Source organism: Lepidochelys olivacea (assembly GCF_965140295.1).
Source record: "Lepidochelys olivacea isolate rLepOli2 genome assembly, chromosome: 7".
NCBI lineage: Eukaryota > Metazoa > Chordata > Testudines > Cheloniidae > Lepidochelys > Lepidochelys olivacea.
The window spans coordinates 52,108,006-52,130,119 of NC_140417.1; the positions used below are offsets into that span (position 1 = coordinate 52,108,006).

At 41.8% G+C, this 22,114-nt stretch overlaps 1 protein-coding gene across 3 annotated transcripts in view; it reads left to right on the forward strand.

Annotated features, from left to right (window-relative positions):
* USP4 (ubiquitin specific peptidase 4) overlaps positions 1-22,114 on the forward strand; it is a 110,579-nt gene that overhangs the window by 26,289 nt on the left and 62,176 nt on the right. For 2 of the 3 annotated variants that reach the window (XM_084634334.1, XM_084634332.1), the window contains exons 4-11: positions 97-223; positions 1,328-1,473; positions 1,758-1,819; positions 9,314-9,454; positions 10,038-10,155; positions 11,758-11,931; positions 15,592-15,750; positions 20,070-20,294. In XM_084634334.1, the coding sequence (XP_084490460.1) occupies positions 97-223; positions 1,328-1,473; positions 1,758-1,819; positions 9,314-9,454; positions 10,038-10,155; positions 11,758-11,931; positions 15,592-15,750; positions 20,070-20,294 (1,152 nt within the window). The remainder of the gene's footprint in view (positions 1-96; positions 224-1,327; positions 1,474-1,757; positions 1,820-9,313; positions 9,455-10,037; positions 10,156-11,757; positions 11,932-15,591; positions 15,751-20,069; positions 20,295-22,114) is intronic. The other variant, XM_084634333.1, reaches the window with a different exon arrangement.

The window sequence follows — 22,114 nt, forward strand, 5'->3', positions numbered from 1 at the left end:
CCAGGTTGTGGAGGGCCCTTTAAGAATGATTGTCACCCCACTTATGTGGGGGTGGTCAATATCATGCCTGCTTCAGGGGCAGCCTTTTGTTTATAGGTGGTGGAGTACGGTCTGTTTGTGAAGCACTGTAAAGTAGAAGTTTATCTCCTCGAACTGAAGCTGTGTGAAAATAGTGATCCTACCAATGTGTTGACCTGCCATTTCAGCAAAGCAGACACCATCGGTAAGTAGCTATGTGATACCTGCAGCTTTGAACTGACTGTTTAAAAACACCTAATTTAATAGCAGTAAATGGGGGTAGAGCCCTTCAGCCTGTTGCTACATGACTACAAGATTTGGGTTTAGGTTGGGTTGCCTCTGATGACCTTCTCATGCCTCTCGTGTCAGTACAGTGGTGGCTGTATGCCCTATTCCTCACTTTGCTTTGTATGCTCTACAGAGTGTGCTGCATATTCTCAGTGCATCTTGCTCTGAGCACACATACAGTGCAGAAGGGGTGTCAGGAATTGGGTACGCAGCCACCACCATGTACCAACTTTATGGGCTGTGTTAGGTTGGGTTGGAAAACTGCTTGACCCTTTGAGGCCAGGTGGGCTTAAAAGTTAGGCCTCAGCAGACCTGTAAATGCGGGTGTGGGGATGAGGTTAAAGGGTAATCGGAGCTTATCATTGTCTTCTGTCCACTTCCATAGCAAATGGCCGTGCCGTTGTTTGAAACAGTTCTGTGTCTAAATGTTTCCAGTACTTCTATTGTACATTCTGTCACTGATGTGGCTCTTTGGGCTTTATCTGCTGGAATATTTTAGTCATACTTCCTCCAGTTTCCCCTGCTCGTTCATTTTACCTGAAGATTGGTCCTATACCCTACATCACTGCATGATCGTATGCGCCCCCCTCCTCCCCCCCGCGCCTTTTAAGATGTTGCATGTAGACTATAATGTGATCCATAAATGTACTTGGCTGATAGTTGCCAGTAGTGGGATCTTATAGTAATATCTGAGCACACTTCCTTTTTAAACTCCAATTTTCAGGTGCTTCTAGCATTTCAGAAAAGATACTTGTTGGGCAAACTTCTCAAGCTTGCTCGCAGCCCAGCCAAAAAGGAACATTTCTGACAGACGAATGTGTATGAAAATAAAAGGTTTTAATAAGTAGACATATTCAGCTCTAATTATGGTCACACTACTGGATTATGAGACCTATCTTTTACCACTGGGGCATTGATAAAGTAGGGACATATGCCTTTAATGTATCTCTGGTTGGTCAGTTCTTTCTAGAAATATTTAAGCATTTCAGAAGTTTATTATATTATTTTCTCCCCTAAACAGCTACCATTGAGAAGGAAATGCGACAGCTGTTTAATATCCTCAGTGAAAAGGAAACTAGGTTATGGAGCAGGTATATGAATAACGCCTATGAGCAGGTCAGCAATCTGGACAGCACTGTACAAGATGCAGGGCTCTATCACGGTCAGGTAAGATGCTCAGAATTCTCTAATAATCATGGTATTGAAATGCCCGGTAAGCTAACACATGGTTTTCCTTGAGCAAGTAGCTTGTCTATGAAAATATTTTGCTGTACTATGCACAAGAAGAGAATCTATCAGTAAAGAGACCCTGCAATGGAAGTATTATATACATTTAATAGAAAACAAAAGATGTTAAACAATATTTCAGAGAACATCATTTAAGAGTCATTTTATAGAATGTAAAATAAGTTTGTTTTTGCCTTGCCCTACTGTCTGCATTTCATCTTCAGGTGCTGTTAATAGAAGTGAAGAATGAAGATGGTACATGGCCCAGGCAGTCTCTTCCTGCAAAGTAAGCATCCTCTCCATTCTTGTCTTCTCACTTTTGTTTCACTGTCTTGCTCAACTCTCTAATTCCAGTGACCGGTTGCCTCATAGAGAAGCCCTGTTAAAGGCTATTATTTTCTTAATTTCTTTAAAGAGAAGAGGTTAGCATGTCCTGATCAATTGAATGTGGGATTAAAGCAAGAACATTAGCATTCTCTAGTTCTAGCCTTGGCCCTGTCACTGACTCTCTGTGGTATTGGGCCCTAAAAAGGGGATAGGCAACAAAGTGTGATCTCAAATAGGTGACATGAGGATTAATTAGCTCATATCTGTACCATGCTTAGAAGATGCTAAGTACTATCTGTGCTAAGCATTATTTTTTAAGTTTTAAAACATGCCTGGTGCTTCTTTAGTTGCATTTACGGTTTTAAAAGATGCAAAGACTGATGGCCTGTCTACGCTGAAGACATTGCATCGGCACAACTGCACCGCTCTAGCACTTTAATGAAGACTCTCTATGCTGATTGGAGAGAGCTCTCCTGTTGGCGTTGATTTGCCTCTCTGAGAGGCGACAGTATCTCTCCTGCTGACATAGCACTGTCTAAACCGAGGATTACGTTGGTAAAACTATGTTGATTTTTTTTGCATTGTGAACTACATAATGAAAATATTTGTGCAGTGGTGGTAAAAAAACAAACAAGGTGTCATGGTGTATTAACAGATACTAATACTGAGTATTTTATTCCATTCTGTGTTCAATTCTAGTCATCTCCCAATCAAAAAGGATATAATAGAAATGGAAAAGGTCCAGAGAAGAGCAGACAACATGATTGGAAGCCTGGGAAGGCTTTTGCATAAAGAGAGACTACAAAGATTAGAATTTTTTAACTTAGAGAGGAGGTGAATAAGAAGGGCCTTGACATAAATATATAGAATAATTAATGCTATAGAATGAAATTGAAGTTTAAAATGTATATGCACTGTTTTTTTTCTTGTAGTGCAAGAACAAGGTGACTTCCAGTAAAATAGAAAGGCAGCAAACTTAATGGTGACAAAGGGAATGCTTTTCTACAAAACACATGGTTAACATGGAACTCGCTGCCATGAGATTTTATTGAAGCTAACAGCTTAGTAAGATTAAAAAGACTAGGGCTTCAATTTTCAAAAGTTGATTTATAATGGGATCTATACTTTTAAGTGACTTATTCTTTTGAAAAAATGTCCCTAGATATTTATATGGATCATGACAACATCCACATTTGCAGTTCATAAGATTAAAATTGTATAAGTAGTATAAATAATGCTTCAAATTGTGTAGATCACAGAATCATAGAATATCAGGGTTGGAAGGGACCCCAGAAGGTCATCTAGTCCAACCCCCTGCTCGAAGCAGGACCAATTCCCAGTTAAATCATCCCAGCCAGGGCTTTGTCAAGCCTGACCTTAAAAACCTCGAAGGAAGGAGATTCTACCACCTCCCTAGGTAACGCATTCCAGTGTTTCACCACCCTCTTAGTGAAAAAGTTTTTCCTAATATCCAATCTAAACCTCCCCCACTGCAACTTGAGACCATTACTCCTTGTTCTGTCATCTGCTACCACTGAGAACAGTCTAGAGCCATCCTCTTTGGAACCCCCTTTCAGGTAGTTGAAAGCAGCTATCAAATCCCCCCTGATTCTTCTCTTCTGCAGACTAAACAATCCCAGCTCCCTCAGCCTCTCCTCATAAGTCATGTGTTCTAGACCCCTAATCATTTTTGTTGCCCTTTGCTGGACTCTTTCCAATTTATCCACATCCTTCTTGTAGTGTGGGGCCCAAAACTGAACACAGTACTCCAGATGAGGCCTCACCAATGTCGAATAGAGGGGAACGATCACGTCCCTCGATCTGCTGGCTATGCCCCTACTTATACATCCCAAAATGCCATTGGCCTTCTTGGCAACAAGGGCACACTGCTGACTCAGATCCAGCTTCTCATCCACTGTCACCCCTAGGTCCTTTTCTGCACAACTGCTGCCTAGCCATTCGGTCCCTAGTCTGTAGCGGTGCATTGGATTCTTCCGTCCTAAGTGCAGAACCCTGCACTTAACCTTATTGAACCTCATCAGATTTCTTTTGGCCCAATCCTCCAATTTGTCTAGGTCCTTCTGTATCCTATCCCTACCCTCCAGCGTATCTACCACTCCTCCCAGTTTAGTGTCATCCGCAAATTTGCTGAGAGTGCAATCTACACCATCCTCCAGATAGTATAAACCATCGTGCTTCATAGCAAAAGTCAACCACTAACTTTCACTGAATAGGATGAAACATGATCTATGAGGAGGTTAACTCAGGATTGTTCATTCTAGAAGTTTTACACTTTCCCCTGAAGCTTGTTACTGTCCACTGGGAAACAATACAAGATGTAGGGGACCAACCGCTGGTCTGACTTGGTAGGAGAATTCCTATGTTTGTACAAGAGGAGTTCATTGATCACATAGTCCTCTATGACTGAAAGGAGTCAAGGAGGTTCAGAGGATTCCATGGAAAATCAGAGCTATGTGACTCTAACTTTCTTTGACAATTGATCTAAAAAGAGAAGGTTCGACCATTTGGCCAATTATAGATTTGTCTTAAGTGCTGGATACTTGGGCAAGTATCAAATATTCTAAAAATTTACAAGGAATTCTATATAATTCCCAAGCATCATACTTTTTCTCCTTCAGTAGCTAGACTTAGAAACAGACTACTACCTAAGTGAAAATGCTTACCAGGGTGGAAGGTACTATCTCCCAATTACCGTAAAAGCTGTGTTATCTGGCCCTGTACCAATTGGAAAGCTCTAAAATTTGGCATTTCTAATCTTCATAAAAAGTCCAGTTTATTGTCCAGCTGGCACGGGGCAGGCAGGCTCCCTACCTGGCTCCATGTGGCTCCTGGGAAGCGGCAACATGTCCCTGCTGCTCCTAGGCAAAGGGCCATGAGGGGTTTGGAGTGTGGGAGGGGGTGTGGGGCTGTGGGTTGGGGCACGGGAGGGGTTTTGGGGTGCTAGATCCAGGGGATGCTCACCTCAGGCTGCTCCCTGCAAGCAGCAACCTGTCCCTGCTGTTCTTAGGTGGAAGCATGGCTCGGTGGCTCTGCTCACTGCCTCTGCCCACAGGTGCTGCCCCTGCAGCTCCCAAACTCCCTCCTAGAACTTGCGCCCCGCTCCCCTTCCTGCACCCCAGCCCCACACCCAAACTCCCTCCCTCTTAGTTAACTGGAATTTTTCACTTACCCCCCCATTTCCCCAACATGCCGGATTAAAAAAAAAGCTTTTACTATATATGGAAACCTAGGATTTTGGATTATATAATGTGGAATTTATAAAATATTAAGTGTGTTTTCTTGAAGAGCTACAAACGGTGGTTGAGAACACTGTAGTAGAAGCATATATCTGTTGGGATTATCTATGTCTCTGTTCAATCTAAGTCGGTATTTCATTTCCTCTTCACTGGGGAATGGAGTCAGAAAGTTATGTTAAACTGATGTCCACAATTCAATAAAAGGAAAGTGATGTTGATAGCATTTTCTTGCGGGGGCACCTGTTTATCTTCCCTGTTTCTTAAATTCATTATATAATCTGTCTGTTTAAAAACCCATTTGGGATTCATGGTGATCAGATACCAATCTGCCAGACTGGGGTCTTTCTGGATATTGAATGCTTCAAGGACAAAAGGTTTCTTTTCTGATAAAACAATGTACATTAATGTGTAAAAACTCAGGGCTGTGTTAGTCAGACTTAGGCAGGTCAGCACTGGTAGACTAGTTTAACAAGCAGGGTGCTATTTTACTCTGAAAGTTGTCCATTCCTCAGGGAAGTCCATTCCCCTAGCAAACAGATTGAACTACAGTATAATCTTCCTTACCTCAGTATTTAGGAAGTGGGGAGAAGGAAGCTCAGAAATTTATTCTTCGTAATTGTATCATGTTTGCTGTAGGTAGCAGATGATTGATTAGGTTAAATCGATCATTTCAGAAGGCCCTTGATAAATCCTTAGTGTTGCTTATTGCTTGTGGGTCTTCTTTAGTGATGTTTGTTCTGCTAGCACGTTTCATTATATTAGATTTATGGCACAATTATTGGTAGGATTACACTTTTTACCTTTTTGCAAGATTGTTATCACACTTGCTTTTCTCCCATCTTTTGGTATTTCCCCTGTTGCCCATGATTTTTCAAAACTGTCAGTGGATCAGGCTGTTATCTGGACTGGCTGATATATACATGTTCATATTTCCCAGCATTCTCTTTCCTGCTTGTTCTCAAGAGTCATTTCACAAGGTCTGTCTTCCTTATTTTGTTCGGTATCTATTTGTTGAATACATGCTTAAAAAGGAGTCATTTAATTTCAGCATTCTCATTTATTAGTGCACCAAATATCTTCCTACTATTACTTTGGCCATTGATGAATTGGTAGTATTAATTCATTTATATTTGTGCTGCCTGTATCTTTCTTCCAGAGCTATAACTGCTTCAGATGTGTTTTGTTTGATTACCTCACCACCGCCCTTTTTTAAACTGATTTTTTTGAGCATTCCTTTACGCAACCAAGTTAGTTGATTCTTATTTCTTGGTGTCTTCTTTTTTAGGTGGCTTGTAGTCAGCCACCTTCTATGCTGCTAGATGAGGCCTCCTCTCAAACATTCCTCTCTAGATTCCTCAATTTCTCCAGATGTGCTTTCCTGAAATCTAACACCTAGATTCAGTGAACAACATCTCTAAATCCTCATTCTTGCACGTCATGTGGGAGACTTAGCTTGGTTCCTCCCATTTTTTTTCAGAACAGCTGCTGCAAAGTGGTTGTTATGGAAGTATTTTGCAATTTCAACAACATTAGCCTTTATTTCTGGAACACTAAAGTCTTTGGCTAGGAGGTGCATCAAATGAGCACTGCAATCGTATGTTAGCTTGGGACTCTTATAAATTTCTTCTCTTCTTGGATACATTTGCAGCATTGTGCATGACCAAGCTGCGTACTAGACATTTGAATTTTTTCCCCACAGTTTTGTTATAGCTTTTACTGCTACTTCTTGTAAGTATTCTGCTGTGTGTGCATTTCCTGATGTATCGGTTGTTTCTGTAAGGAAGACATTCCCTTCTTCTGTTGTCACAGAAGCACATACAACAGGATCATTGTGGACAGTGCTCCACTCATCAAGACTCAGGTTAACAGTTTCACCCTCTAGACCTTTTGCACACTGCTCAATTTCTCTTTCATACACTTTATCCAGCAATTTGCCTGCGTCATCTGCTCTGTTGGGTGGACTGTATCCTGGTCTTAATGACTGAACCATGTTAATGAAGTGTGGGTTCTCAATCATACGAAAAGGAGAGTTTGTTGCATAAACAAACTGGGCAATTTTTTCATCAATTACCTCTTCTTGTAATCTGCTGGTTCTGATCACAAACTTATCTATGGTTGTTTCTGGATGATGGAGATTTTTTTTTCCCTTTTGCTACAGTTGATATACTGTGGCTCTGTGACATACATGATGTGATTGAAACACTATCATTGGCAGATAACTCTGAAACTATAGAAAATGATGGTGATCTTGCAGGCGGATAGTCTTCAGAATCCTGTATGTTGAGGATGGATTCTTCTAAACAAAATAAGTCAATGAAGTTATTTAATTATTATTACCATACTGCTCATTTAGTATTACTCATTGCATTCATTGACACTCAGTACTACTTTCAAGGTGAAATTGTAAACGGAAGATCTGCCTATTTCAGCTATTTATTTTTTATCACAACTGCATCTAAAATGATAGTACCAGAGAGTAACAACTATATTTTTTGCTCAAACATGAGAATTCAAGAATAGTCCAGAAGGAAGACAGGCAGTCCTTAAGAAAGAAGTATGAAATAAAAAAGTTTACCAACCTGAAGATCCTGCATGTTCAGACATGTTCCTTTCATCATCTTCAACGCAGCTTCCTCCTGAGGAGGAACACTTCTCATGATGATGTTTCATTTGGGCAAACAGCGCTTGCATTTCTTTGTTGCACTCTTTGCATTTTGCACGCATGCCTGTCTTACCCACAGGTAGAGGAACTTCATTAAAATATTCCCAAACTGGATCTCTTTTCCGGCCTGCTGCCATTATAGGTTTTCCCTTCTAGTGAGAGAATGGTATGGTAGATCTCAAATCAATGAAGGCTACGCTCAGACATCAAGACTTCTGGAATATGCTGCTCAAACAGTTTCAATTTTGTTTCTACTTCCTGTCCCTCTCTTCTCACACTTATCTTCAGACTTCTTCTCCTTGTCCAGATCTATTCCGCCCCCAGCAATCTTCTATTCATTGAACTTTTTGAAACTTTGCATTTTAGAGAGAGGTAAGGGATTGGCTTGGTGTGCACAAATTTGCAGAGGGACAATAGGGTTGAGGTCTGTTATTTCTCATCTCTATATTTATTTATTTAAAAACATTTTTGCTGTTAACAAGCATGTTATCTCTGGAGACACGAATCCACAGTTTGAGAACTGCAAAAATAAGCATCTCTGATGGTATCTTCTAGACTGAACTATTGGAACTCATTTACAAAACTTTTCTTAAACGTTACATGAATATATTGTCTCATACTATAGAATTAGAATTTATAATCCCTATTCCATGATGAGATATCTTGGAGGTATAATGTATGTTAATTAAAACTGTCTTTAGATTTTTTTGAGGAAAAAACCTGATTTAAATAAAATCTGATTTTTTTGGTATTTTTTAAAAAATATTTGAATTTTATCCACCATGGTAATCAATTATTTTTTGTCAAGGTCCAAATTTCTTGGTCAAGGGATTGTCAAGGTCCAGACTCTGAGGAAAAAATACAAAAACAATAACAATAATAATGATAGTAATAAGTAAATAAAAAGATGTCTCGGTCTGTTCAGAAGCATCTGGCTGTCCAAATTTGGTCTACGGTCCGCCTGTTGACTACCCCATATAAGCGGTCTGTCTCTCTGCTCCTCCAGTTCACCCACTCTGACCTCAAGATGGTGCACCTGGGCTCTCAGTTCTACAAGCTGCTTGTGCTGCACTTAGCCACAAAGCATGTAGTTTTACATGTTGTACTTTGCCCAATAAGTTAGGTAGCACCCACCCTACTTAGTCTGCTGTTGGTTTCTTACCTGCATAGTTAGAGTGGGTTTTAAAGAGGTCTTTTGTTTTGGTACTCTGTTGATTATTTAGAGAAAAGGTTTTATTATTTTTAGAGGGTTTAATTTCTTAGTGCACCAGGCTGTTTAGAGCCTGCTTTCCACTCAGTCCAAACTTCCTTGTGCTTATGCCATCTGGGGCCTCTTCTTGCTCATGATTGGCTATTGTTTCTGCCTTTCACTTGTGATGCCCTAGATTGACTCAGACTAGTGTTTTGGAAATGCAGATACTAACAGGTTAAGACTGTAAATTCTCAATCAGACGTGACCTTTATTTTAAGAGTGCCAGAGTCTGGGGTTTGCAAAAACTGGTGGTGTTGTTTCTGCTTCTTCCCTTTCTCCCAGATCAAGCACTGCAACTAGCAGAAATTTTACTACTTCAGCATCATCAGTAAATTCTTATTCCTCAATGTCTGTCTCTTCTGCCATTGCAAATGGTGATAGCAATAACTCCTATGAACTGACGAGCTCCAGCCTTGGCAGGGGGTAAGAGCAGGAATGCTTTTCTTTCCTCTCTCCTTCCTCTGACTAGCTTTGTGTCCTCCTGGTGCCCCTGGCTACTTGTATTTTCAAGTTGTTGTTGAAAGTAACACTTGCCCCACTCTAGCCCAACTGCATGGAAAACTAGCACTTACCCCAATGCTTATTCTCCGTTTCAGATGTTTTGTGTCCCATTCTTTGGCTGTGATAGCCACTTCACCAGGCAGAGACCGTAAAACTTTCATCAGCTGTTGCAAAGTAGTAGCTCACCTGCATATGTCCGTATAACATAATAAAGGATTGTAGGCACCATACGCTTGAGGAAAATGTGTCATAAAGTACTAGAGGTACATGGTCAAAGAAAAACAGCCTGAATAGAGATAGAAGATACATTGTTTCAGTATACATCAGACCTGCTAGTAATTCGAGTTAAATGAGATGTCAAAACTAACAAATATGGAGGAGCAGACATATATGAAAAAGCACCAGTAAGAAGGAACAGCATTTGATGCAAATCGTAAACTTTACTATGATGGGTGAAATGTGGACTGGTGTGGTCTAGATAAAAAAAGTTGTTTTCTTCTTCCAGAGTCTCTGGCTTCTCCTACAACTCCTACAGCTGCAGGGAGTCCCCTTCCCATTTACAGCCCGGCATCTGTGGGCTCAGTAACCTGGGAAACACCTGCTTCATGAACTCTGCGTTACAGGTAAAGGGGTGAAAAAAATTTACTTCATGCTTTATCCCCATGGATTCATTGCACACCTGTCAAGTGCTCTTATATAGCATCCCAAAGTGTGTTAGGCACTTCATAGGCCTGTTAGAAGACCATTAGCTGTCCTGAAGAGCATCTAGCCTAAATAGTGCATGCAGGTAATAGGTGACGGGGCAGAGATTCAAGATAATGTGTTTTGTTTTTAAATCCGGTCAATTTTCTTTTTTGACACTATTTCCATCTCATTGTCGGGTAAAACGTACATGTGACTTCCCCATGTTCAGCAATTGCACTCCCTCTCTGTACCTGGACACTCTGCGACAGGCACATGCAGAGGGCAGAGTCAAGGACAGCAGGAGGGTAGCTTCCTAAAAGCCTCCCTATCCTGCTCAGTGCTGATTCCTAGAGTCACTGGGTCGCAGAAAGTATCTCCGCACCAGGTAGGAGGAGGTGAAGCAGCTAGGAGGAGGGAAGACCAACTGTACATGGGTAATCTTAAGATTCATTGTGTGGGGCAGGCCCAGGGGTTGGTACAAACTCCTTCCCTCCATGTTGATTTGCAGGGGCCATAGCATCACTGTATTGCTCCCACCTCTGGTGCTTTACACAAGAGTTTCCCCATTAGTGTAGGTTAGAGATGTTCTACTGTGTTACAGGAGTCAGCTACCCATGTAGGGGGGAGGGATAGCTCAGTGGTTTGAGCAATGGCCTGGTAAACCCAGGGTTGTGAATTCAATCCTTGAGGGGGCCATTTAGGGATCAGGGGTAAGAATTGGTGATTGGTCCTGCTTTGAGCAGAGGGTTGGACTAGATGACCTCCTGAGGTCCCTTCCAACCCTGATATTCTATGACTCTATGCATCTTTAGTCTCAGCACAAATGAGGAAAATTGCTATAGATACTAATAGGTGGAGTGGGGAGAAAGGTGTCACGGGGATAGAGTGCTCCATTTTCATATTTTCCACTCCACTGTGTACAGTTACCATTATATAGTATCTTTTAGGCCTCATTTCAGGCTGCGGGAGTTCAGTGGGGTGGAAAACCTCTAACAGACACACTCCTGAAAACAGCTAGGTGTGCTGTCTAAGCAAAGACTAGCTTTGCTACTGCTGTTAGGCATGCCGAGTGCTATGTGTTAGTGCTGAGATTAGAGACAAGGTGGAGAAATTGTAGATCAGAAGGTAACTCTTGATTAAACTGTAAGTGACATGAACTAAAGCTGTGCATTAAAGGGCCATCTGTACTTCAGCAATAGCCTTAGCAAAGTGCTGCTATTTACACTTTTTACCCTTGGAAGAGAAGTCTGAATATTGTGAACCTTTTATATGGCCTTTGTTGTCTGAGTTGCATTGCTCACATTGTATCTCAATAAAATACAATTCTGTTTTACTAAATTGTGAGAGAGCTGTAGTCTCAGAACTTTCATTGTTCCTTTTAAATATTTTGTTCTGTCTACTTTCACGAGCTTTTAAAAAGGTTTTGTCATTTCACATATGTACTTATATGAAAGTTGGATTGTCATGCATTACTTCCTTCTCATAGAAGTTGGCTGTCCTAGACAATGACATGAGCTTTGTAAATGTTATTTTTATTTCAGTGTTTGAGTAACACCCCACCTCTGACTGAGTATTTCCTGGAAGATAAATATGAGGCTGAAATAAATCATGACAATCCTCTGGGGATGAGAGGAGAAATTGCAGAAGCATATGCAGAGCTTATTAAGCAGATGTGGTCTGGGAGACACTCTCACGTGGCGCCACGTATGTTCAAAGTAAGTAGACACTTTTATTCAGAGAAGATGGTAGTGAAAGCAGGGTTAGAATGAAAGTTGTAATGTCTTTCCACAGCTTTTGCTGTCACGAAAGCTATAATGAAAAACATCTTAAACCTGATGTTTTTCCACTTAGAAGGAGGGGTGGGGATCCAGATTCCTGCCTTGTGCCAAAGCTATAAAAGGGAGTAGAAGAGAACAAAGGGGGCTGCCAGTCATGAGAAATCCCCTAGTTACCACCTGAGCTGGAACTAACAGGGACTGTACTGGGGAAAGGATTGGGCCCAGACTAGGAAGGAGTCTAGTCTGTGAAAGAAGCTTATTGGAACATCTCTGAGGGTGAGATTTACCTGATTTCAGTTTCTTAATGTATTAGGCTTAGACTTGCTTGTTTTGTTTTGTTGTGCTTGGTAACTTACTTTGTTCTGTCTATTACTTGAAATCTCTTAAATCCTACTTTTTATACTGAGTAAAATCACTTTTGGTTATTAATTAACCCAGAGTAAGTGATTAATGCCTTGAGGAACAAACAGCTGTGCATCTCTCTCTATCAGTGTTATAGAGGGTGGACAACTTATGAGTTTACCCAGTCTAAGCTTTATACAGAGTAAAACTGATTTATTTGGGGTTTGGATCCCATGGGGAGCTGGGTATCTGGGTGCTGGAGATTGGAAACCTCCTGAGCAGTTTTTGGTTAAAGTCTGCAACTTTGGGGCGTGGACCAGATCTGGGTCTGTGTTGCAGCATACTAGCATATCTGGCTCAACAAGGCAGGGTTCTGGAATCCCAAGCTGGCAGGGAAAACGGGCTCAGAAGTAATTTCAGCACATCAGGTGACGGTCCCAAGGGAGTATCTGTGATCGAACCTGTCACAATAGTGTTTTCTAATATCCAACCTAGACCTCCCCCACTTCAACTTGAGACCATTGCTCCTTGTTCAGTCATCTGCCACCACTGAGAACAGCCGAGCTCCATCCTCTTTGGAACCCTCTTTCAGGTAGTTGAAGGCTGCTATCAAATCCCCCCTCGCTCTTCTCTTCTGCAGACTAAACAAGCCCAGTTCCCTCAGCCTCTCCTTGTAAGTCATGTGCCCCAGCCCCCTGATAATTTTCCTTGCCCTCCACTGGACTCTCCAATTTGTCCACATCCTTTTTGTAGTGGGGGCCCAAAACTGGACACAATACTCCAGCTGTGGCCTCACCAGGGCGGAATAGAGGGATAATAATATTACCTGACCGTCCTTGTCTGTCTCATATCCTGGGACCAACGCTGCTCCTCCACCACTGCAAACAACATTAGAAGAAGGTTGCAGTTACCCCAAAAACAAGCATTATAAACCCAGTTAAGGTTAAGCATAAAAATAAATCCACCGATGTCAAAGTAGGGAAATGCACTTAAGGCACCCAAACAACCTGAGTAATGTTAAGGTAGAATAACTTCTCAAATGTATGGAATGAGTCACTTCCAACTCAGCTAATCTGTTGAAACACAAATGTCAGAAGTTGCTATAAAGGCTTTGCCTTAGAGTATGAATTTGAATTTGGGGTGAGTTGCTTTTGGGGTGTGTTGCTGTTGAAGGTGGAAATGTTAGCCTTTATGGGATGGTGGGGTCTGTTATTGACAGTGTTGTGAATGATGTGAAAGTAGCAAGGAATGCAGAAAACTTTCCCCTTAACTTCAAAGATTTTGGCTTGGTGTGAGACATATCCTGAAGCAAATACTTAACTGTCCCCAAATGAAGTCTTTGTGTGTTTAGTTTTTGAAAGCCTTAAATTTTTATGTTAAGGAGTGATGTGGATTACAGACCTAAAAGTGGCAATTCTTCAACAAAAAAAACTTCAAAAACAGACTCCAAGGAGAGACTGCTGAATTGGAATTCATTTGCAAACTGGATACAATTAACTTAGGCTTGAATAAAGACTGGGAGTGGATTTGTCATTACACAAAGTAAAGCTATTTCACCTTGTTTATTTCCTCTCCCACTGTTCTTGTAAAGTGCTGGAAATGGCACATCTTGATTATCACTACAAAAGCCACCCCCCCCCCCTCCCGGTAATAGCTCACCTTTACTGATCGCTCTTATTAGTCTATATGGTAACACCCATTGTTTCATGTTCTCTGTGTATCTAAAATCTCCCCACTATATTTTCCACGGTATGCATCCGATGAAGTGAGCAGTAGCTCACGGAAACTTATGCTCTAATAAATTTGTTAGTCTCTAAGGTGCCACAAGTACTCCTTTTCTTTTTGTGGATTCAGTAGGTGATTTTTTTTTAATACAGGCTTTTTTATAACTGAAATAGATCACTTTTCAAATTTATGATAGTTACTTAGCAATAACAACTATAAGTCAGTCACTGTTAAGTAGCAGTGTTAACTTGTTCTGAGAAAATTTCTCTCCCTCGTGAGCTCCGCTGGAGCCCTCTGGTTTGTTTTCCTGTAAGTGGGGCTCTGATGCCCTGCTGGCCACCTCGTGATTGGCTCCTTCTAGTTTGTGAAAAAAAATCAGTGGGATATCCTGCTCATGGTACCAGAATGATCGCGCTTTCAGAGTAATTGTGGATCTTCATACTGTGATCCTTTCTTATGTCTTGGTAAGCAGGAAAATTATTAATGGTGACAAAGTATTGTCTTTACATTATGAGGTAGCACCCAGTCTATTGAATAGAGCAGCTCACACCTCAGAGCGATTGTTTCAAGGTCTGCGCAGGTTCAGGCTGTTGTTGTTACTTTTGGTTATACACTCGTCAGTTTTCAAAATTTGTTTGAAATTAGAACAGCTAGAGACTTAGAGTAGAATCCTGGCTCCATTGAAGTCATTGGGAGTTGTGCCACTGACTTCAATGGGGCCAGAATTTCACTCTTAATAATTTTTAGTGAGAGCTGAGACTGGAGGACATTTGAGGCCTATCTGCTCTGCACAACCCAGCTAATCCTGCATGTCATGTGGGAGGAAGGGCGCCCGCCACACTTTGGGAAACACTGCTCTAACTGATGAGTTAGGGAGCCATTTTCTTTATGGACATGTTCTTGTTCCATAAATATCAACTACAGGGATTTGTGGATTTTTCTCTGAAGTATCTGGCTGATGTAAGAGGATCCTGGACTAGATGGATTTGGGGGAGAGATAGTTTAGTGGTTTGAGCATTGGCCTGCTAAACCCAGGGTTGTGAGTTCAATCCTTGAGGGGGCCATTTAGGGATCAGGGGTAAGAATTGGTGATTGGTCCTGCTTTGAGCAGGGAGTTGGACTAGATGACCTCCTGAGGTCCCTTCAAATCCTGATAATTCTGTGATTCTATGACACTGGTCTGATCTACTGTAGCAATTATGTTCCTAAAAGAACACAACTGAAACTTGTACAGCACCCCAGGTGCTGGTAGTTGGTATTTCTTGACCCAGAGCTTAGTATCAGGAAGTCCAGATTCCCAGCATCCTGGCCTTTCAATCAAAGGCATTTTTAAAGGCTTTAAAATAGGCCAGGAAATCTGTACTGACATCCTTGTTATGTTGCCTTCAGCTTCATTATTGTTAGCAATAAACTACAGCAGCTTCTTGCTGCTGAATTCTGAAGAAGCCAGGATATGATTTTCTTTTCATTTTTACAAATACACGCATGATGCTGCTCTGACCAGATTGTCCTATTCTGTTTTAATTTTAGACCCAGGTTGGCCGTTTTGCCCCTCAGTTCTCAGGGTACCAGCAGCAAGATTCTCAGGAGCTCTTGGCATTCCTCCTGGATGGCTTGCATGAGGATCTGAACCGAGTGAAGAAGAAGCCCTACTTGGAGCTCAAGGATGCCAATGGCAGGCCTGATTCGGTACAGTGCTTAGATAAAACTACACCCTATGCTCAATTGGAGGCCCTGAGCTACATTTAAATAGCATGAATAGTCTGTATTAAACTGCTATCCAAAGCCAGGAAGATGATAGTTAAAGCTACAAATGTACTTAAGTTATTGTTTGCACCTTGGGATTGCAGTGGTCTTGCTATATCCCCAGCATTGCTCTGACACTTGGAATGCTAGAAGTCTCAATAGAGGTAGATTAGTGAGCAGAATGCAGCTAATCAAACGTGAATGGTAAACTGCATTATCCCATATTACTGCAATTTATCACTTGACTGTCATTCCATATGCAGGGTTGGAGCACAGAATTTAATAAATTATATTTGTATTCTATGTGCATATGGTGCAGCGAATGCGATAATGTGCAACACAAATGATGGCATAATTTATCTTTTCTCTAAGAGGCCACATCAGTCTGTTTGTTGTGTATATAAAGAATTGCCTAGAATCCTGTTAAGGAGAAGGGGGGCCTTGGACCCAGCCTACCGTTGCCTTTTATCCAAGCACTTCCATTTTTCCTCTAACTTAAGGAGATGCTCTGAGCTTCCAATCCACAGGCTTAAGCAAATACCCAGTAAATAGAAATCCTCAAACTTGGAAAAGAGTTTCAAGAAAGCCAATTCAGATAGCTTTGTGAGTACTGCCTGCAGATTTCCTTTAGCCCCCTTACTCTTCACTGGGGAAAAAGCCAAGTGATGTAGATGTATCATAGGAGGAGGATGATTGATAAAATACTTTCCATTCCAAGAGTATCTAAGGAAGATATTTAATAGCAGCTGCTAAAACTAGACATTTTTAAATTGGCAGGTTCAAATAACTTGCAACAAAGAGTTTTAAAAGAGTTGACAGAGGAGGTCTCTGGACCATTAGTGTTGATTTTTAATGTGTCTTGGAATACTGGGGAAGAAAGCTAAAGTGTTAATATTTAAAAATAATAAATGGGATGAGCAGAGTAATTCTAGGCCCATCAGTTTGATGTCTATTCTGGGCAAGCTAATGTAATAGCTGGTATGGGAACTGTAAAGGAGCGGACTCACCCCTCTGTTGCCTCCTGCTGGTCAGGAATTAGCTCACTAGGCTCCGGAGCACCCTCTGCAGGCCGGTGATCAGTACCGCTCTGGCCCCCGTGTCCCTCACAGACCCCGGTGCCCCTTTCTCTGGGGTTCTGCCCCCTGGCAGTACCCCCTCACTCTACCTCTGGGTCTCCCCTTCCTGGGGAACCCCCAACCCACTATCCCCACCTTGCCTCAGTGTGGGCTACTGCCAGTCATCACCAAGCCCCCACTCCCTGGGGCAGACTGCAGTGTAAAGGCCACTCATCATAGGCAAGGGGATTCGGACCTGTTGCCTTCCTCTGCCTCCCAGTACCTCTGTGGGCCTTGGACTAGGCCCTACAGCCTGGGGAGTTGCCAGCCTGGAGCACCCCCACTCAGCCTGCTCCTTCCCCAGCACTGCACCACCCTCAGTACCCTGTCAGGCAGGCAGCCAGGCCCTGCTCTCTCCCAACCTCGAGAGAGACTCGTTGAGCCTCTGGCTCACAGCCTTTTTATACAGGCCAGCTGGGGCCTGATTGGGGCGTGGCTCAGCTGCGGCTGCTTCCCCAGTCAGCCCTCTCCAGGGCTGCTTTTAACCCCTTCTATTTTAGGAGCAGGGTAGCCACCCCGCTACAGGAACTCAATTAATAAAGAATTAAAGGAGGGTGCTATAATTGCCAATCATCATGGGTTTAGGGAAAACAGATCTTGTCAAACTAACTTTTTTTTTTTTTTGATGACGTTACAAGTTTGATTGATGAAGGTAATAGTGTTAATGTAATATACTTAGACTTCTTAAAATCATTTTACTTGGTACCACATGACATTTGATTAAGAAACTAGAGCAGTACAAAATTAACATGACACACATGAAATGCATTAAAAACTGGCTAATCGTTAGGTCACAAAATGTAACTAAATGGGGAATCAGCATGGAGTGGGTGTGTTTCTAGTGGAATCCTGCAGGGTGGGGTTCTTGGCTCACTGCTATTTAACATTTTTATCAATGCCCTGGAAGAGAATGTAAAATCATCACTGATCAAGTTTGCAGCTGATACAAAGATTGTTAAATGATGAAGAGGACAGGTCACTCATACAGACGGTTCTGGATTTCTTGGTAATCTGGGTGAAAGCTTGGAAATCTGGGTAATATGTATTTTAATACAGCCACATATTAAGTCACGCATCAGGAAACAAAGAATGTAGGCCATATTTAAAGGATGGGGGGACTTTATGTTGGGAAGCAGTGACTGTGGAAAAAGACTTAAGAATCATGGCAAATTAGCTGTGAACGTGAGCACCTGGTGTAAAGCTGTGGCCAAAAAAGACTTATGCAATTCTTGGATGCATAAATGGGAATATTGAGTAGGAGTAGAGAGATTATATTCCCTCTGTATTTGGCTCTCTTGCAACTACTACTGGAAATATCATGTCCAGTTCTGGTGTCCACATTTCAGGAAGGATGTTGATAAATTGGAGAGGATTCAGAGACAGAGCCATGATAGTGATTAAAGCAGTGGTTCTCAAACTTTTTTTTTCGCGGAACACTTGAAAATTGCTGCGGGTCTCAGTGGACCACTTAATGATCTTTCCAAATATCGTTTGTACCGTTAGCTAAGTATTGTAATGTGCTTTTGATAAAAGTGCTATGTTAAAAAAAACCTTAATAATAATTTAATGTTTTTTCTACAAATAAAATCACACAAGTCATATTTTAATATTAGTAGTCTTACCTTTCTAATGCAATGGATGTGCCCTCTCTCCCCAGCTGCGGCCGTCCCTGAATTGGGGCTGGGAAGGAAGGGGGTCTCCCCCTCTCTCCCCCGCTGCAGCAGCCACTCAGCCGGGCTGGGAAGGAGGGGGATCTCTCCCCTGCCGCGGCAGCCCTGCACGTCCCAAATTCCCTCCCACCCCCTCTTCTCACCCCACTGCCCCCTCCCCTGGTCACCACCTCACCTTACATGTGCATCTTTTCCAGGGTCAAGGCATCTAATTAGTGGAGCCACGCCTGTGCAGCTCCACCAATTAGGTGGGTGGCCCTTCATTCTCTTGTGTGCGGCCACCCAGGCACGCACCTTAGAGGGAACTATCCGCGGACCATCTGAATGGAGCTCGTGAACAACTGGTGGTCCGCAAACCACAGTTTGAGAACCTCTGGATTAAAGGATTAGAAAAATGTGTTTTGTAGTGATGCTTGAGGAGCTCAATCTGTGTAGTTTAATAAAGAGACAGTTAATGGGTTACAGTACCTACATGGGAAATGCATTTGATATTACAGGGCTTATGCAAAGTCCAATGGCTGGAAGTTGAAGCTAGTTGACAATTTCAGATTAGAAATAAGGCACACGTTTTTAATATTGAGAATCATTAATAATTGGTACAATTTACCAAAGGTTGAGGTGGGTTCTCCATCACTGGAAATTTTTAAACCGAGACTGGATTTTTTCTAAAAGATTGTTCTCATTCAAACAGGAATTAATTCAGGGAAGTCTATGGCCTTTATTACACAAGAGGTCAGACTAGATGATCACAGTGGTCCCTTCTGGCCTTGTCTATGAATCATCATCTTCTAACTTCAGGCTCTGGGCTGCGGTTTTCTACGCTTCCAGAGAAAACTCTGCATAACATTTATAAACTGAGAGCTTTTGCAAGCTGGAGACCACAACCTGTCCCTTCTGGGTCAGGACAGAAAGCAAATGACCTTCTATGGATGAGGACTAAAATGAAGCCTTGCACACCCCACTATGGGCAGGAAATCCGTTCTGTATCCGTTTCCATATACAGCCTAGAGATGAACTTTAGCTGCATCCAGTAAATGGGGCCTGATCCAAAGTCCTTGATGTCAATGGGAAGACTCCCATTGATTGCAATGGCCTCTGGATCAGGCTCATTGACTTCAAGCAACTTGCTCCCTCCACTGTCCCCTCTCTCTCTCCAACCCTCACCTCCAACACAGAGGCAATCTGTAGCAATACAGGCCTGACATCTCCCTGTAACCTAACACAGACTGGTAGAATTAGGTGTCCGTTATTTCCTTTTGCAGCAGGGAAGACTTGCAGACCTGGGGCCTGGTTAGTGAGAGAGAATGGTAGGCGGTTAAGGGGAACAGAGTTCAGGGAACCTTGATAGTTTTTCCAGCTTGCTTAGATGTATATATATTTTTAAAATATCAGAATTATGCTGAGTTCCTTTCGTCTCATGTCTCTGTATTTACATTTCTAGTGAAGTGTATGAATTAATTTTATTTCCTTTCTACAGGTGGTGGCGAAAGAAGCCTGGGAGAACCATAGGTTAAGAAATGACTCTATTATTGTGGATATTTTCCATGGCCTTTTCAAATCCACCCTGGTCTGTCCAAAATGCTCTAAAGTTTCTGTGACTTTTGACCCTTTCTGCTATTTAACTCTTCCACTGCCCTTGAAGAAAGATCGTTCCATGGACGTTGTTTTGGTTTTTGCAGGCCTGCATCATAGACCTACCCAGGTAAAAAAAGACATTTGTAGGTGTTAATTATCCCCAAAGACAGTCGCTGCAACCAGTTCAGAAAAATCTGATCTATTTGACTATTAAGGCTGGGATTTTCAAAGTAACCCAAAGGACTTGGATGCCAAATTCTCATTTAAAAATTATTGGGAATTGAGCACCCAAAATTGAAAGTGGTTTGTAAAATAACTCTAAGTGACTGGGATGATGGGCAGCAGGAATCTTATTTGCCCTGGTGGCAACAAGACTACATATGATAATATTGGAGAGCATAAGCAATAACGCATTTAATTGTCACATCCAACCCGGCCTGGCTCTGGTGCCATGGGAAGTGCTAGGCTGAAACTTCTCTTGAACATATAGGGCTCCTAGAGGACCTTTTGATCCCGAGCAGAAATTAGAAAATATCCTATGTTTGAAGAAATTCAGGAACAACGTGACCCTTTTATGTACCCGCTGTATGACCAGGTGGGTTTATCTGTGATCTGGAAATGGGAGTGGATAATCAGGTAGCAAAAATTGCAGATGGCACAAAATTATTTAGGTTGATGAAGACTTAGAAAAGACCAAGAAGCTTCAGAAAGATCAAATAAAGCTAAAAGAATGGGCAACATAATGTCAAATGAAAGGCAGTGCTGACAAATACAAAACAATGTGCATTGGAGGCCATAATTTGAACTACTCATATAGTTTGCTGTATTTTTAAATGAAAAAGATCGAAGCATTATTGTAGACTCATCAGTGAAAACCTGCTCATTGTACAGTGTCCGTCAAAAAAGCAAACATAAGTTGAGATTTATACAGAAAGGGAAGGAAAATAATTCTGAAGATATTAAATCATTATGAACCAGTGAGATACCTTTATCTGGAATACTGGGTTCATTTCTGTTCACCCTATCTCAAAAAGGAAATAGTAGAATCAGAAGGGATTCAGAGAGAGGCAATAAAATTGTTAATGGCCTGGGAACGGTTTTTTGTGAGTGACTATTGAAATGACACACTGTTTAGTTTAGAGAGGAGGCTAATAGGAGCAGACCTGATAGAGGTATATAAAATAATAAATGGCATAGATAGTGTTTATAAGCATTTCCATAAAACAAGAACAAAGTGGACCTTCAATGAAAAAGGATAACACATTTAAAACTGATAAAAGCAAGTACTTTGTGACACCTAATTAACCTGTGGAATTCATTGCCACTTGATAACATTAAGGCCAAAAGCTTAACAGGATTTAAGAAAGGATTAGAAAATTTTATGGATAATTGGAACAATGCACAGATGAGGTAAAAATAAAAATAGAGGATTAAAATGAACAAGGCAGCCTCTGGGGTCATGTGGAATCTTACTGTAGGGACATGTTAAGTAATTAACCACTGCAAGGATTCTTGCACCTTTCTCGGAAGCATCTGGTATTGGCCTCTGTCTGAATCAGGATATTGGATTAGACAATCCACTGGTGGCAGTTCCTGTCTTCAAGAACTTCCAGGCATCCCCACTTGTGGGATAGCTCCCTCTGCTGACAAGCTCACAGAGCCCTCTTCAAAGCAGTGTTGTGTACATGTTCTGAGGTTTTCAAACATTCAGCACATTCAGCACCCAGGTTATAGAAGAGAGTGCACTTCTCAGCTGTCTCAGTTCCTTCTGCTGTGTCTGATTATTGCCGTGGTGGTAAGCTTAGTGCCCTGTTCTGTAGTTGAGGTAGGGGTTTAGGTTTTAGTGTAGTTAGGGCTTAAGGAATATGTCCCTAAATTTAGCTGAGTTCTCAAGATTCCCTCCAATGCTGAAGCTGTGCTTGGACTGGAAACCTGCAGGGGGTTGAA